The 14,282-nt window shown below is 50.7% G+C and overlaps 1 protein-coding gene across 1 annotated transcript in view; it reads left to right on the top strand.

Moving 5' to 3' along the window:
- Positions 1-14,282, top strand: part of Csmd1 (CUB and Sushi multiple domains 1) — a 1,673,782-nt gene that overhangs the window by 1,641,074 nt on the left and 18,426 nt on the right. Inside the window, exons 55-63 of the mRNA XM_047550875.1 lie at positions 896-1,084; positions 2,926-3,099; positions 4,131-4,313; positions 6,875-7,051; positions 7,678-7,857; positions 9,650-9,823; positions 10,047-10,220; positions 11,583-11,656; positions 14,160-14,271. Coding sequence (XP_047406831.1) covers positions 896-1,084; positions 2,926-3,099; positions 4,131-4,313; positions 6,875-7,051; positions 7,678-7,857; positions 9,650-9,823; positions 10,047-10,220; positions 11,583-11,656; positions 14,160-14,271 — 1,437 coding nt within the window. The remainder of the gene's footprint in view (positions 1-895; positions 1,085-2,925; positions 3,100-4,130; positions 4,314-6,874; positions 7,052-7,677; positions 7,858-9,649; positions 9,824-10,046; positions 10,221-11,582; positions 11,657-14,159; positions 14,272-14,282) is intronic.

Below are 14,282 nucleotides of genomic sequence, written 5' to 3'. Positions count from 1 at the left end.
GAAACTCAGGGCTGCTGAGACCCACAGAGGACGTTATTCAATGGTACTAAAGGGAGCCTAGTGGACCCGGCCTCCTCCCCACTGTAGGGGCGTCGAGTGCCCATCGGTGGGACAGGGATGTGCAGTGCCCGCCTGAGAGTCCTGCACACACTCCTTCCCGAGCCGGGACTCTTGGGGCGGCAGTCTCCAGGCAGCTGTCCCTCTCACTGGCCTGCTGTGGGAACTCGGGGCAGTCGGGGCTCTGCTTCCCGCTGCACCTGGGAAAGCACGGGGCTCCTCACCAGCAGAGGCTCAGGTGGTCGGGCTAGCAGGCTGCTGTCCAGCCCCACCAGATCCGGCCCTGCACACCACGGCCAGACCGGGTGTTCTGAGGGAGAGGCGGCCCAGCGGGGGCTGGCCAAGACTCGCTGATGCAAGGACCGCCATCTTCCCTCGCATTCCACGGGTGACAGGGGCAGATGTGGACCGTGTGTGGGCTGGACGACCAATTACTGTCCCTGCCTGAGGACATTGCGCTTGAGTGGAAATGTTTGAACTAACATCAGCCAGTTCCAGTTACCACTTTAAAGCCACAAAAACTTCACCAAAGCAACTCAAGTTAAAATTTCCACTGAGGAAGCATCTTGTTAGGAAAGAGTGCAAGGAAATGCGCTCCTTGTTCAATTGCTGTGGTAGCTGCCTGAACGCTCGCAGTTTGGGGAGCGTGATAGCCCAAGGCGCAGGTGGAGTTTAGCGGAGGTAGAGTTCCGTAGTTTCTCTGCTGCCATCTTCTTGGGTGAACTTTCTAAAACGATCAGAAATTCACCTTTTGTTGTAATCTATTGTGGGTTTTGGTGTTTGCTTTTTGTAATGTGTAGCTGTTTCTAGGAGACCCATGAAATGTTCTACTTCCTAGTGGTGAACTGCTCAGACCCAGGCTTTGTGGAAAACGCCGTTCGCCAGGGACAGCAGAGTCTCCCCGAGAGCTTCGAGTACGGAATGAGCGTCCTGTACCATTGCAAGAAGGGCTTCTACATGCTGGGATCTTCGGCCTTGACCTGCATGGCAAATGGCTTGTGGGATCGTTCTTTACCCAAATGTCTGGGTGAGTGGGGCGGCTTGGAGTCTGGTGCCTGAGTCCTGAGGGGTCATTGGCAACACACATTTATTTTGATATATTCTGACAAGTGCTGAGTTTTAACTCTGCTCTTCCACCACCCGTCCTGTCAGGTTTTCTGAGCACTTAGGCAGATTGGCCAAGTCCCCCACATACACCTAAGCCAGGATGAGATGGAATGAGGGAGAGGTGAACCCGTGTCCATGCGGTCCCCAGGGAAATGGCCCAGTACTGGCCGTCTCGAGGACCAGTTACGCCTCTGCCTCTGGCATGACCTCTGCCCACTCCACGGGGGGCACCTGTACCCCACAGTCTTCCCGCATGGCAGCGACCTGGCCCACCCTGCCTTTGCCCCATCTCCCTTTCCCAGGTTCAGGAACAGTGGCCAAGGGCTCTGGGAAGATGCTCCGCTGCTGGCCTGGCCTCTGCGGCAGGAAGGGTGGCCGCTTTCGTGACAGACTCCGATGTGAAGTGTCCAGGGCCCATCAACCCGGGTGTGCACGCAGCTGGCACGCCCTCCCCCTGGCGACTTCTCAGAGAAGTTCCTGGGTTTTCTCCTTTTCCCAGACATCCACGTGTTCCCTGGAGGGGCATCACGTCCCTGAGGCCTTGCCCTCAGCTGAACATGCCCAGGCCTCCGGGCCTGGTGCGACCGAGCGTCCCCAGGCACTGTCCCTCAGCCAGCTCGTCCTTGACCCGGGGAGGTGGACGGAGGACTGTGGAGCACTGCCATGCTGGCCTGGAGCACCCCAGCCTGGCTGCTCTGCTGCCACCAGGGCCCTGCTGCTCCTTCCTCAGCTCAACTGGACTTGGCCCTTATCCCGGGTTTCCGTGTCTCGGGTACAGCTGACTTCCTCGTAGGGCCTGTAGGTGAAGCTGATTCTTCAGGGAAAGACCGTCAATGCCAGTCAGGCGCTGAGGGCCAACCTGACCCGGCGGCACCTTCCAGCCCTCTGAACCTACCTCTGGTGGAGACATGTAGAGCTTGCAAGTGACCAAATGGCAGTACCCTGGATATCAGTGGCCTAGATCCAAGGCCTTGGTGGCCCTGACCCAGTTAGTTCTTGGCCCGTAGCACAAACGTGTGTGGGGTTTTAGCCTTAATTTGGTAACTTATCTGAAAGGGAGAGATGAATCTTCATTGTCCCATATTAATTGGGGTTCTAGAATTTTCCTTTTTGAGAAATATTTATGGGTAGATTATGGACCAGACTTATAATTTTAAGGAAATGTGAAATACTGAGTTTTTTTTATAGAATAATCTGGAAAAGCTGATCAATTATTTAATAGTGTTTTGTACTTACATATTTTCAGATTACCACCTAGTCAAAAAAAAAAAAAAATAGTAGCGTGGTTTTCTTAGATATATGAACGAGAAGATTAAACCAATTTGACAGAGTTTCGTCTCCAAGCAAAGTGTATGATTGTATCATTAAATAAAACCATACCAGGAATAGTTTTGGTGGATCCCTGCTAATTTCTCAAATTTCCCATAATTCTGTTCAGGTGGGCTACAATAAGAGCGGATGTGAAAATCAACCAGCACTGTTTTCTCCTTGCAAACCACATGCAGATTTCAACCCTAAGCATAACTACCTCAAAAAAAAAAAAAAAAATCAATCGATAGAAGCTTTTTCAAAGTAAATGTTGGTGTGGGTGCCGGGTGGACATTGGCAGACGTCACCACTGGGACACAGCAGGGCTGGGGCAGCGTAAACAGGCGTTTGCTGTGATCAGGTGATGTCAGGATGTCTGCAGTGGAGTCTTACCAGAGCAAAGCAGCTTCACTGGAACGATGTCCTCGTTTACTCCAGTCTTTTCTTTTTTAGCCATATCGTGTGGGCACCCTGGGGTCCCCGCCAATGCTGTCCTGACTGGAGAGCTGTTTACATATGGGGCCACAGTCCAGTACTCCTGCAAAGGGGGCCAGAGTCTTACAGGCAACAGCACCAGGGTCTGCCAAGAGGACAGTCACTGGAGTGGAACCCTTCCTCACTGCTCAGGTGAGGAGCTGCAGGACTGCACAATTCCTGGGAGGGTCCCACAACTGTACAGCTGTCGGAAACCGTGACCATTCCAGCCAATACATCACCCTGTAGACTGTCAGTCATCTTCACCATCATCACTACTACCTGTCGAATGCGTCAGTGTCAACACCACCTGCACCTGTCACTAGTGCCTCACCTAGATCATCATCACCTTCACCTGTCACTAGTGCCTCACCTAGATCATCATCACCTTCACCTGTCACTAGTGCCTCACCTAGATCATCATCATCTTCACCTGTCACTAACTCCTCACCTAGATCATCATCATCCTCATCTGTCACTAGTGCCTCACCTAGACCATCATCATCTTCACCTGTCACTGGTACCCATCGCACATCATCTTCATCATCTTCACTTGGTCTGGTCCCCTCACTTTTCATTTCCTCTGTAGGAGTTTCTGGTCACCCTGCTAGGACTGTTACTTTGGCTCAGGTTTTCCTTGATTGCTCTTTATCTTTTCCTATGCTTCCTCTGAATTCTTCCACATATTTAATACCTCCAGCATCAGTAATTTCATTGGTCCTCTTTGAAAAAAAAATTATCTGATGTTTCTATGAATGTTTCTTAAATAAAAGTCATTGCAAATCTGTGTCTAACTATGAAGGATCGAACCTCTCACCTGACGTTTCAAGTATACTGTGTCTCTACTGGCTCCCTTTTGCTGTCCGTTCGTACCTTTCCAGGGGACAATGCCTGCACTCACCATTAGCAGAATTTGATTTCTTCCAAAAGAACATTATTTGTCCTCATAACTGTATTTTAGCTGTATTTTAAATAAGGCTATTTTCCTTAATAACACAGAAACGATGTCTTAAATTCTTCCATTTGTGGGCTTTGATTAGAAACTCTTACCAGATTGCCAGAGTACGCTGTGACCCTAACTCATGTTGAATACATATCCAGATGACTTTTCCTTATCTCTGGGTATGAGAGCTTGTTTCAGCTGAGTCTCACACTCTGCGTTGCTATGTATTCACCTTCCACAGGAAACACTCCTGGGTTTTGTGGAGATCCAGGGACCCCAGCACATGGGTCTCGCCTCGGGGATGAGTTTAAAACAAAGAGTCTCCTGCGCTTCTCCTGTGAGATGGGCCACCAGCTGAGGGGCTCCCCGGAGCGGACGTGCCTGCTCAACGGCTCGTGGTCAGGAGTGCAGCCTGTGTGCGAGGGTGAGGATCCCCCTTGAGCCTTTAAACCACTAGCTCATTCTAAGTAGGTGAGCACAGTTCCCTGACACCCTTAGAGGCTGATGTGATGTACGATTAGATGATGAGAGTGTCATTAAAAATCACCAGTGAGCGCCCGGCAGTACCCGGCCGTCCGAGAGATCCCACAGCACTGGCCCCCGTAAACTTTGTAGCACAAATGGTGGCTCCGCCCCTCTGAAGACAGACAACCCAGGGTCTGGACGCTGGCGTGAGGGGGTGCTGGTATTCGACCCCCTGCATCTGAAGAAGCAGGTGGACTGCTCGCGTGGCGTGGATAGAGATCCACATCTGCTGAGCTCGGTGTCACTGCAGCCTTTCTGATGTAACGTGCCGAGGGAGTCGAGATGGCGTTCGTAGACGCTACGATGCTTTTAAAATCAGTTCACTGATAGTATCCTCTCTATAAAGCAAATGGAATAAAATTGCCAAAGCAAGTCCCATAAATCCAATGTGCTTTAAACAGGCTACATTTAAAAATGGTTATGAAATCAAGACACAGAATATGGTGAAATTTTAACTTCCAATGAAAAATATGTATTTCTCTTCTAGTGACCCTAAACTTAGTCTCCTTTTTTGTTTTTTCTCCCTTCTTTCTTATTCCTTTGTTCCTCCCTCCCTCTCTACCCCCCCATCTGTTTTTTAATTTCTTTCTTTTGCACTAGGGATTGAATCCACAGGTACTCTGCCACTGAGCTACACCCCCACGCCCTCTTTTTTTTTATGCCTAGGTGAAATCTGTGATTCTCCTGCCTCAGCCTCCTGAATGGCTGAGATTACAGGCACGCACCACTGTGCCTGGCCTGTTGTGTTTCACTCGGTTACAGTTACCAGTGAAAGTGTTTTCTGACATCCACCAAAAAGGAAAGAAAAATCTTAATCACTAATTACTGTATAGAATATAACATCTGCGGGGGGGCTTTCTCATATGAGGATGACGTGGTCATGAGAGAATTTATTTATCAGCAATGTATTTGCTTTTAAATTAAGTGAAATATTTTTAGTAGTTATCCCACTGATTTTGACATTGTCCCTCCCTGGGCGACATGAAGGCTTACACTCGGATCTTAGTAGGAAATATCAGAGCACAAAAAGCACCTGCTCTTTTGTTGGTTGGTTAGGTCATGAACTCGATGGCATGGGTCTCCTTCCCCTGACGAACTTCCTGGAAGCTGTCACTTGTGCACGATACCCGCTGAGTGCTGGGGACACATGAATGTTGTGGAATGCACAGTAGCCTCCAGCGGCCCAACACCTTGGTCTTTTGCAATATGAAGTTTTAATTGTTATCCTAGTTATCATACATCTTAGAACCTAAGAGCATCTCCTCTGTCTTCTGCTTTTGGACTGGTCAATATTTCTCAATGCAAGACCAACCAGGAAACTGCTGATTGGTCTGTATTAGGAAGGATTCAGATCCTTAAGGGAAGAGGGTTGCAATTGATTAGTTATGTCTGCTGTGGGTCAGGAACAGAAGTTCCAGCATGTATGCTCGGTATAAGATGCAGCTCAGCTTGGTGTGCAAGTGTACTTTTTCAATTTCATAAGAAAGGTAACTTCCTCAAAGTGCAGAATAGTGACTTCTGAGTCCTACAGAAATTTTTCAGTAAGTTTTCTTCCATACTTTTAAGAGAAATGTATCCTTGTTCTAAAGCTAGCTTTGAAGGTGGACCAAATAAATATGTAAGTATATTATCTAATATATCGATCATTCTCAAGAAGTCTCAGGGTACATTCTTGTTTAAATCCAACAAGGGCTGCAAACCTTATTTGCCTGCCTAATGTGACTGGAGTGTGAAAGACCAGAGCAATCATCTGGTAAATAGGCCAACCAAAGTGGTGAGAGCAGTGGAGTGACTTACCTCCTTGGAACGGGCCACAGCAGCCTGGTGAGATGTGCAGGCTGATGGAGTGCAGGCAGTGAGCACTCAGGGCGCAGACCTGTCGCACCAACACCATTGAGTGAGGTGTCAGTGACTGTAAGTGGCTGTGAGAAACTGGGAGAGTCACAGAGCAAAGTTGGTGAAGGTGATCACACAGCTGCCGTTCGGTCTGACTGTCTGGGGAGCCCGTTCTATAAAACAGTTTGGGCCAGTCTTTCAGACATGGTTTTCCAAGGGAATTGTCCTGGAGATGTGTTATGTGACCAATTTGCCCAGATTTTGAAAACCATAGTCAGTGTGCGAAAGGGACACTTCTGAGCTACTAATAGCATAAAGATACCTTTAAAAATCCACATTAACTCTCTTTTGGTGTCAAATAATGTTGGATCCCAAAGTAGGAAGAGTTTGAATTTTCAGTGTCTTAACTCATGTTTAGATTAGTTCAAAAGCAACGAACTTCAGAAAGGATGAGGTGAAAATGCAGGTTTTCATCTGCCTCCGATCTATGAGATCGATCCACGAGTCGTGGTAGATGCACACTAATGCCCCAGGTCGGCTCGCCCCCTGACCTCGGCCTTCGGCCTCTGCGCCCGTCACTCAGCGGCGGTCACGCCCTGTGCTTGCTGTTCTGCTCTCCCACAGCCGTGTCCTGTGGGAACCCTGGCACGCCCACCAACGGCATGATCGTCAGCAGCGACGGCGTCCTCTTCTCCAGCTCCGTCATCTACGCCTGCTGGGAGGGCTACCAGACCTCGGGGCTGACCACGCGGCACTGCACGGCCAATGGCACCTGGACCGGCGTGGCTCCCGACTGCACAAGTTAGTGGCAGACCCTGGGGTGGACCCCGGACACTGCTGTGATATCTCTGTGCCGAGAAAGACGAGCATGATCTCAAAATGTCCTATTGAATTTTTAACGTACATACAGAAAAAAGAGGGAAAAGTACTCCCTCGGTATTAGGATTCTCTTCATTAGATACTTTAAGATTGTCGACTACTCTGTTATCTACATGGTTCAAGTTACTTTAAACAGCCAAGCATGTTCTGTGCTGTTAAACAGATGCAATAAAGGAAAGAGAAAAGAGGCAAAGCTCTCTCCATAGACCATTTAGTCTACAGAGAAATAAGATGTTCGGTTCTCCAACCACTGCCTGCTTTGTGTCCTCGGCCAGCTTCCTGTGATTACACACCAGGCCTGAGCAGGGACAGCTGAGGCAGCAGCCAGTGTCCCCACAGCAGCCGCCAGTAGAATAGGAATAAGTGATTCCAAACACACGGCCTGCTGACGGGGTGATAGTCATCAGGCCGAGGCGAGCAAGGCTTCCGTGATTCACTGCTTAATGGCTTGAGTAGCAGCTCAGAGAGTAACTTGAATAGCCACCAGGACTCATTCACGCTAAGCTAATTTCATGCCTCTCTGGTTCTTCTTTGTTACCTGCCTCTAGTTATAAGCTGTGGTGATCCAGGTTCACTGGCCAACGGCGTCCAGTTCGGGGCTGACTTCACCTTCAACAGGACGGTGACCTACCAGTGCAACCCCGGCTACCTCATGGAACCCGCCTCGTCCGCCACCATTCAGTGCACCAGAGACGGGTCGTGGAATCAGAGCAAACCTGTCTGCAGAGGTGTGTGCTCCTGTTTGTTGGTCTTGCTAAGTCGTGGAGACGTCTTTGAAGAACTCATTTCCTTTAATTTTGCAAGTGTTCACAAAGTCATTCTGGAAGCCAGAAATTCTAGAATTCCTGATCACCCATTTGCAAATCTCGGTCACTGTGTTTTCACAGCAGATTAAGGCTGGTGTTGCGGATGGGGCAACTGTCACCACAGAGAGGTGTCGTGGACTTGGGGTCAAGTCAGGAATGGAGGCGGGAGGGTTCCGAGGATGGTCGTCCTGCCTCTAGAGGGCGTGGCTATAGCTGTGGGAACAGCGGGCAGGTCAGCACACGGCCAGTCACCTGAGACTGACAGAGAGGGGTAGCGCCACGAGGGTTTGTAGGCTGGAGGGAAGATGGCCCACGTACTGAGAAGACCTCGGCTCATAGCCCTGGGCTCTGGGGGGGACAGGCTCACTGCCTTCTGGGTGATTCTGGCAGCAGAGGGAGTGGGCTGGCCTCACGGTGACTGGGAGCAGGGGTGTTGGAGGGCGGGGTTCACGTGGTTAGGAGGCCCCTCCTGCCCTGCCCTCTGCTGACCAGGAAGGGTGGGAGGGGAGCTTGAGAGCTGTGGTGGTCCAACACAGCAGGGCAGGAGGAGCAGAGAGGGCCGCGAGCCGGGCCTGGATGCCCGGGGCCCTGAGGGCAGGTGCTCCTGTGGGTTTGCTGTGAGGCTTCAGAGACCCCGTGCCTCCATCCTCCCTGGCCCTGCCTGCTCCCAGACCCGCTGCTCTCTCCTCACCTGGGGACCAGGGTCCTTCCTCACACCCCTGGTCCTTTCTACCAGAGCTCCTGGCACTAAGTCCACCAGGTGGCAGCACAGAGTCAGCGTGTTCTGGCACACAGCCATGTGGGCCTAGATGGTCGGTGGACTGGCCTCCAGAACTCACGGACCCTCCTGCAGACCTCCCTCCTCCCCAGACCCCTATCTCACTCATGGCCAGCACCATGGTCCACAAGGCCCTTCGAGACCAGACTCCCCACCTTTCTGTCTCCTTCCCCTTGAAACTTTCTCTGAAGGTTCACCCATCACCCGCTGTGAACTGTTGCTCATTCCCGTTTCCACCTGGGGCCTATCCCTAGATGCTCCCTCTGCAGAGAGCAGCTGTCCACCAAAACCACACCTGTAGATTCTCAAGAAGCCTCTAGAGTGGGGGAGGCAGATCCGCGGAGTCCCTAGGAGCCCAGAGAGCAGACCTCAGGCCCCAGGCTGAGGAAGCCCCAGCAGGTGTTCCACAGGTCCTTACTCAACCTTCCTGCACTGGCTTTAAGTGCTCAGCATTGGATGAACTGGCTGAGTCTTCCAGAAATTATGTGTTATCTTTAAATAAATGAAAGTTACGAGGGAAAGGAGGAAGTTTTACTACCTCTGTGTATGAAACCAAAGGTTTCATTGATGGTGGTGTTGCCAAGTCTGCATTTGATTTGTCCTTGGAACCAGCATAAAAAGACATAAGTGAAATTAAAATGTCTCTTCTCTTTGGCTCTGTGCATATGGAGAGCGCCATGTTCAATCCTGCTTTCTTTTGTATCCTGTTATGCTTTGACTTGACTCTGCTTTTGTACAGTTGACCTAAGCTAATGAAGAAATACAGCAGAAAAATTGTGTTATTTTATTTCTGTCTTCCTCAGTAGTTCTTTTATTTGAAAAAGAAGATGATCCTATGTAGATGTCCTTTGCGACTTAGGGGTGATTAGAACGTGGCGCGTGTGCGTGACGGCCGTGGGAGGCTCCGGGCGTCTCACTGCTTGTTTTTGGACACAGCTGTCCTGTGCAGCCAGCCTCCTCCGGTGCTGCATGGGAAGGTGGAGGGAACGGACTTCCGCTGGGGCTCCAGCATCAGCTACAGCTGCGTGGACGGCTACCAGCTCTCCCACTCGGCCATCCTCTCGTGCGAAGGCCACGGGGTGTGGAAAGGAGAGGTCCCCCAGTGCCTGCGTAAGTGCTGCACTTCTCGCAGATCCAGCCACACACACCACGGGGTGGCTGAGGGTCACAGCGATGCGCAGCTGTGGCCAGTCACTGCGCGTAGCATCTCAGGGTGGGGTCTGCCTTGCCCGAGGGCAGGTGCTGTCCTCCAAGAGCTAACGGAACCCTGCAGCAGGCCCGACTGTGGAGCTGCGCGGGCACGCAGGTGATGTCTCCCGGTTGCTGTCCACAGCCGTGTTTTGTGGAGATCCCGGCACTCCTGCTGAGGGCCGGCTCAGCGGGAAGAGTTTCACCTACAAGTCCGAAGTCCTCTTCCAGTGCCAATCTCCGTTTCTCCTCGTGGGGTCCTCGAGAAGAGTCTGCCAAGCCGACGGCACATGGAGCGGCGTGCAGCCCACCTGCATCGGTACGTGCAGGGGTCCCCAGAGTTTGGGGAGGTCAAGGGACAGGACTCTGCATTCTCCAGCCAGCCGGGTCCTTGGTGGTTACTCGGGGCTCTGCAGAAGGTGCTGAGTGGCTAAGCATCTGCAGCCCCTCCCGCCTGCCCTGGCTCAGCCTCTGCCAGCTCACCAACCAGTGTCTGGCCGCAGTGGCACTTTCCCACCAGGAGGCCCCTGCAAGACGTGGGCGTGACTGGCCCTGTAACAGCCCCGGCCAGGCAGACTCACCCCACTGTTGGGTTGATTGCCATCACCCAGTTTTGTTGAGCTATCTTCCTGCAAATTTATAGGGGAAAAAAACGGGCTTGTCATCTTGGTTATTTTCTTAGAAGTCAAATAATATCTACTTAAAAATCAAGACAGTTTTAGAAAAATTTTATTGGAGATTTTTCTCCCTGACATTGTCTTCTGAATTAAACTACTGCTACCTGGTAGCTATTTCTATGCTAAATGTGGTTTTCCTCCCCTTATGGTTACTTGCTACAGAAAACAAATTGTAGCAAGTTGTCTCTCTTTTTTTTTTAATTCAGTTGTCAACGGACCTTTATTTTATTGATTCATATGTGGTGCTGAGAACTGAACCCAGTGCCTCACACATACTAGGCAAGCGCTCTACCACTGAGCCACAACTCCAGCCCCAAGTTGTCTGTCTTTTAAATTTTTTTTTAGTTGAAGATGGACACAATACCTTTATCTTATTCATTTATTTATGTGGTGCTGAGGATCGAACCCCGGGCCCCACACTGCCAGGCAGCGTCCACCCCTGGGCCACAGCCCGCCCTCTCTTCTCATTTTTATTCATTTATTTATTTTTGTGAGCAGCAGGTAGCACCAGTCTTGGAGCAGGACAGTTCCTTGGCCGCTCACCTTCAACATGCTTGGGAAAGGTCACTGCTGGTCTACCTGCTGCTTCCTTTGGGACCATTAAATGTATTTCTGCTTTAGAAATCTTTAAAATTTATCAAAGAAATTTGGAAAAAATGTCATGGATGCCAGCTGAGATGGCCATTAACTGAACCCCTGTAAACCAAAAGATCACAAGAGATAATTATTGAAGATAGCATAATGTTAATCGGCAATTAATCAAAGATTAAGTGGAGGAAATTAAACCAGAGAAGGGAAAAGAACAACATATTCTTTTATATTAAAAATATACAGGGCTATTCAAAGTCTAGTAACATCAAAGATGAACATCTGAAGAGGTCTGATAGATGAAAGTTGCAATTTAGTTTTCATGAGAAACACCTTGCACATTGTCAAACAACATTCCATTGACTTTGCAAGGTCTTTTAATAACAAGGCTGCAATGTTTTAATTTTGAATTTCAGATCCTACCCACAACGCCTGCCCAGACCCTGGTACTCCGCATTTTGGAATACAGAATAGCTCCAGAGGATATGAGGTACTTCATTTTTATTTTGCAAGTTAGAGTGAAAATATGAAATGGAGTGGATTCTTAAACACGTGTGCACTTTTAGATCATATTTTATTCGTCTTACATTTTCCCAAATGAAATCCATTCCTTGAGGATTTCTGCGTGTGTTTGAACTGTCAAGTTCAGGATGACAATACAGGACTTGGTCACTACTGTCACAATGGCTATGTTAACTTCTATTTGAAAGCATACATAATTTTGTATTTATTTGTTATGCTCAAAAGTCAGTTATCAAATCAGGGTGACTTTTTACTGATTAATGTCACATCAAAGACTCCACTTAGTGGCTAGATAGAATGGGTAGCTATTAAATTCTAGAGAGAGAAACAAAAATGGAAGAAGAAATTACATTCCAGCCCCTCAGTTCAAGCTAATTTGTGATACCTGTTCTCCACATGGACTTTCAGAGCATCATGGCATATGGGCATCTGAATAGCACTTGTGAATGATCCCTTGACTTAATAAAGCAACATTAACACTACAGTTAATATGGAGAAATACTTAAAATGCAAAGCAAAGAAGCTTGAAGTCAGATCCTCACCATCCCAAGCCACCCAGTAGCTTCATGGCTCTCTGAGGAGACGACCTTGGAAGCCAAGGTTGAACACACATATTGCTTTCCGCTTAGGGACCCCATCAGTGTAGAAGGACCACTCTTCCCCGGCGGCTCCTGCCACCTCTCAGGGTCACTAGGCTGCTGTCTTATCTCTGGCGCACTTTGCTGCTCCCTCACAGCTCTCTGGCACTGCACAAGGAGGTTCCCCCCGGGGGCTGGTGGGCGGAATCTAGTGCCATTTCTATCTCGTAGGGCCTTAAACTGCAGACCAGTGCTTTCTGGTAGACAGACGTCGTTGACTCCTACCTAGGAATATTGTACAGGGCCACGTGTGGACACTGTTCTCACTGACTCAACAAAAAATGAGGTCCGATCGCCCTTGACGACAGGGTCCTCAGGACCTCCTGGCTCACGCAGCTCAGGGGGCGAGAGCGCCCGTGCCCGTCGGCGATGCCGTAAGGGAGGTTGACTGGCACCCTCCTGTGGCACGGCGCAGCCGCACCAGCACCAGCGGTGGGCATACCCGCAGCAAGCTTGCCCAGAACGCTCGGGCAGAGACGCTGTCTTGTACAGCGAGTGCTGGGTCCTGGAGACGCGCCGCCCGGCTGCTCGGCTGCTCTCTCTCCTCCCTCAGGAGAACAGGTGCTCTGTCTTCCTTCACACTGTGCGCTGGAGCCGAGCCCCCACCAGTGGGCCATGCAGCTCCGGGGCTTTCCAAATGTGCTTTCTTAACTGCGCCAACTAAGGGACTACCTTCCGCAGTCCAGTCCACAGGTCCCACAACCCTGGAGCTCCCCAGTTGGTGCACGGCGTTCACTCTGGGGAGTGTGGACCTCCTGCTGCAGTGCTCACAAGAAGGGCACTGTGCTTCCCTTCTGCCGGTGAAAGCTGCTCTCCCTGGTCTTCCAGCTGCTAAACTGCAGCGAGTTCACCAGGAGCGCCAGTGAGGCTGCAGGAAGGCCCCCCAGGACTGGGTAGAGGCCCTCTGGGGGAGGGTGACAGGCCAGCCCTTCTCACCACGACCAACAGTCTCCATCTGAAGTTCTGATAAATTTGAAGTTTTTCTTTGTGCACGCGCACCTCTGTCTATCCAGTGCTCAGAGCAGCAGCCCTCACTGTTCAACCGTCTCCTCATACTTGACTACAGTTGTTTCCAACCCCCACCAGGGCGCTGTGGTCTCAAGCCCGTGGGAAGGCAGACACAGGAACGCAGGGTCTGGTGCAAGTTCTCCGCGCACATGTCAGGGTGTGTCTTTGTCTCTGGACTCTTTCTTGATACGTCAGGAGAGATTTAGGGAGCAGCCAGATCCCGGCAGAGCAGACGTGGGTGCAGACCTGCCTTGTTCTGGCAGCCGTCCCTTTACATCCACCGCCTGCTCCTTTCCTGCAGGTGTAAAGGGTCACAGATGATCCTTGGTGCCCTCAGCACTTGCTCGTAGCTCATTCTTCAGAAAAAATGTTTAGCAGTCACCAATCCCTGGGGATCTTGCCTATTCTGAAGTGCCAGAAAGATGGTCAGGGACTCCTTCTGAGAGCAGGAGCAAGTCAGCACCCTGGGAGAGTTAGTAGAGGTGGTTTTCTAATAAATATCAGCTGTTCAAACTGTGAGTGGCAGTAACAGAGGAGAAGAAACTACCCATTATCACAATCCAGGAAGCGAGAGCCCCAGAGTCAGAGAGGAAGTGAGCCCTCTCGGCCCAAATGGTCCCCCAGCTTTCGTGGTTCTAGGATCTTGCTCCATGCCCGAGTGGTCTGTGTCCCGAAGGATGCTTGAACGCAGAGGGAAGCGCACGTGGCGCCAACAGCAGCTTAGGAGAGTGGAGCTGGCTGGCTGCGTGGCCTGGCACCTGCTCTGGCCTTGGTTCTGTTGCCCGGCATGTTCTCCGCCCCTGACGCCTCCCGGCCTTGCTCCAGGTCGGGAGCACAGTGTTTTTCAGGTGCAGGAAGGGGTACCACATTCAAGGCTCCACCACGCGGACCTGCCTCGCCAACCTGACGTGGAGTGGGCTGCAGACGGAGTGCATACGTAAGTGGGCC

The sequence above is a fragment of the Sciurus carolinensis genome, chromosome 4 (assembly GCF_902686445.1).
Source record: "Sciurus carolinensis chromosome 4, mSciCar1.2, whole genome shotgun sequence".
NCBI lineage: Eukaryota > Metazoa > Chordata > Mammalia > Rodentia > Sciuridae > Sciurus > Sciurus carolinensis.
Note: the sequence above shows the minus strand (reverse complement) of the source record. Positions and strands in the feature narration are given on the sequence as shown.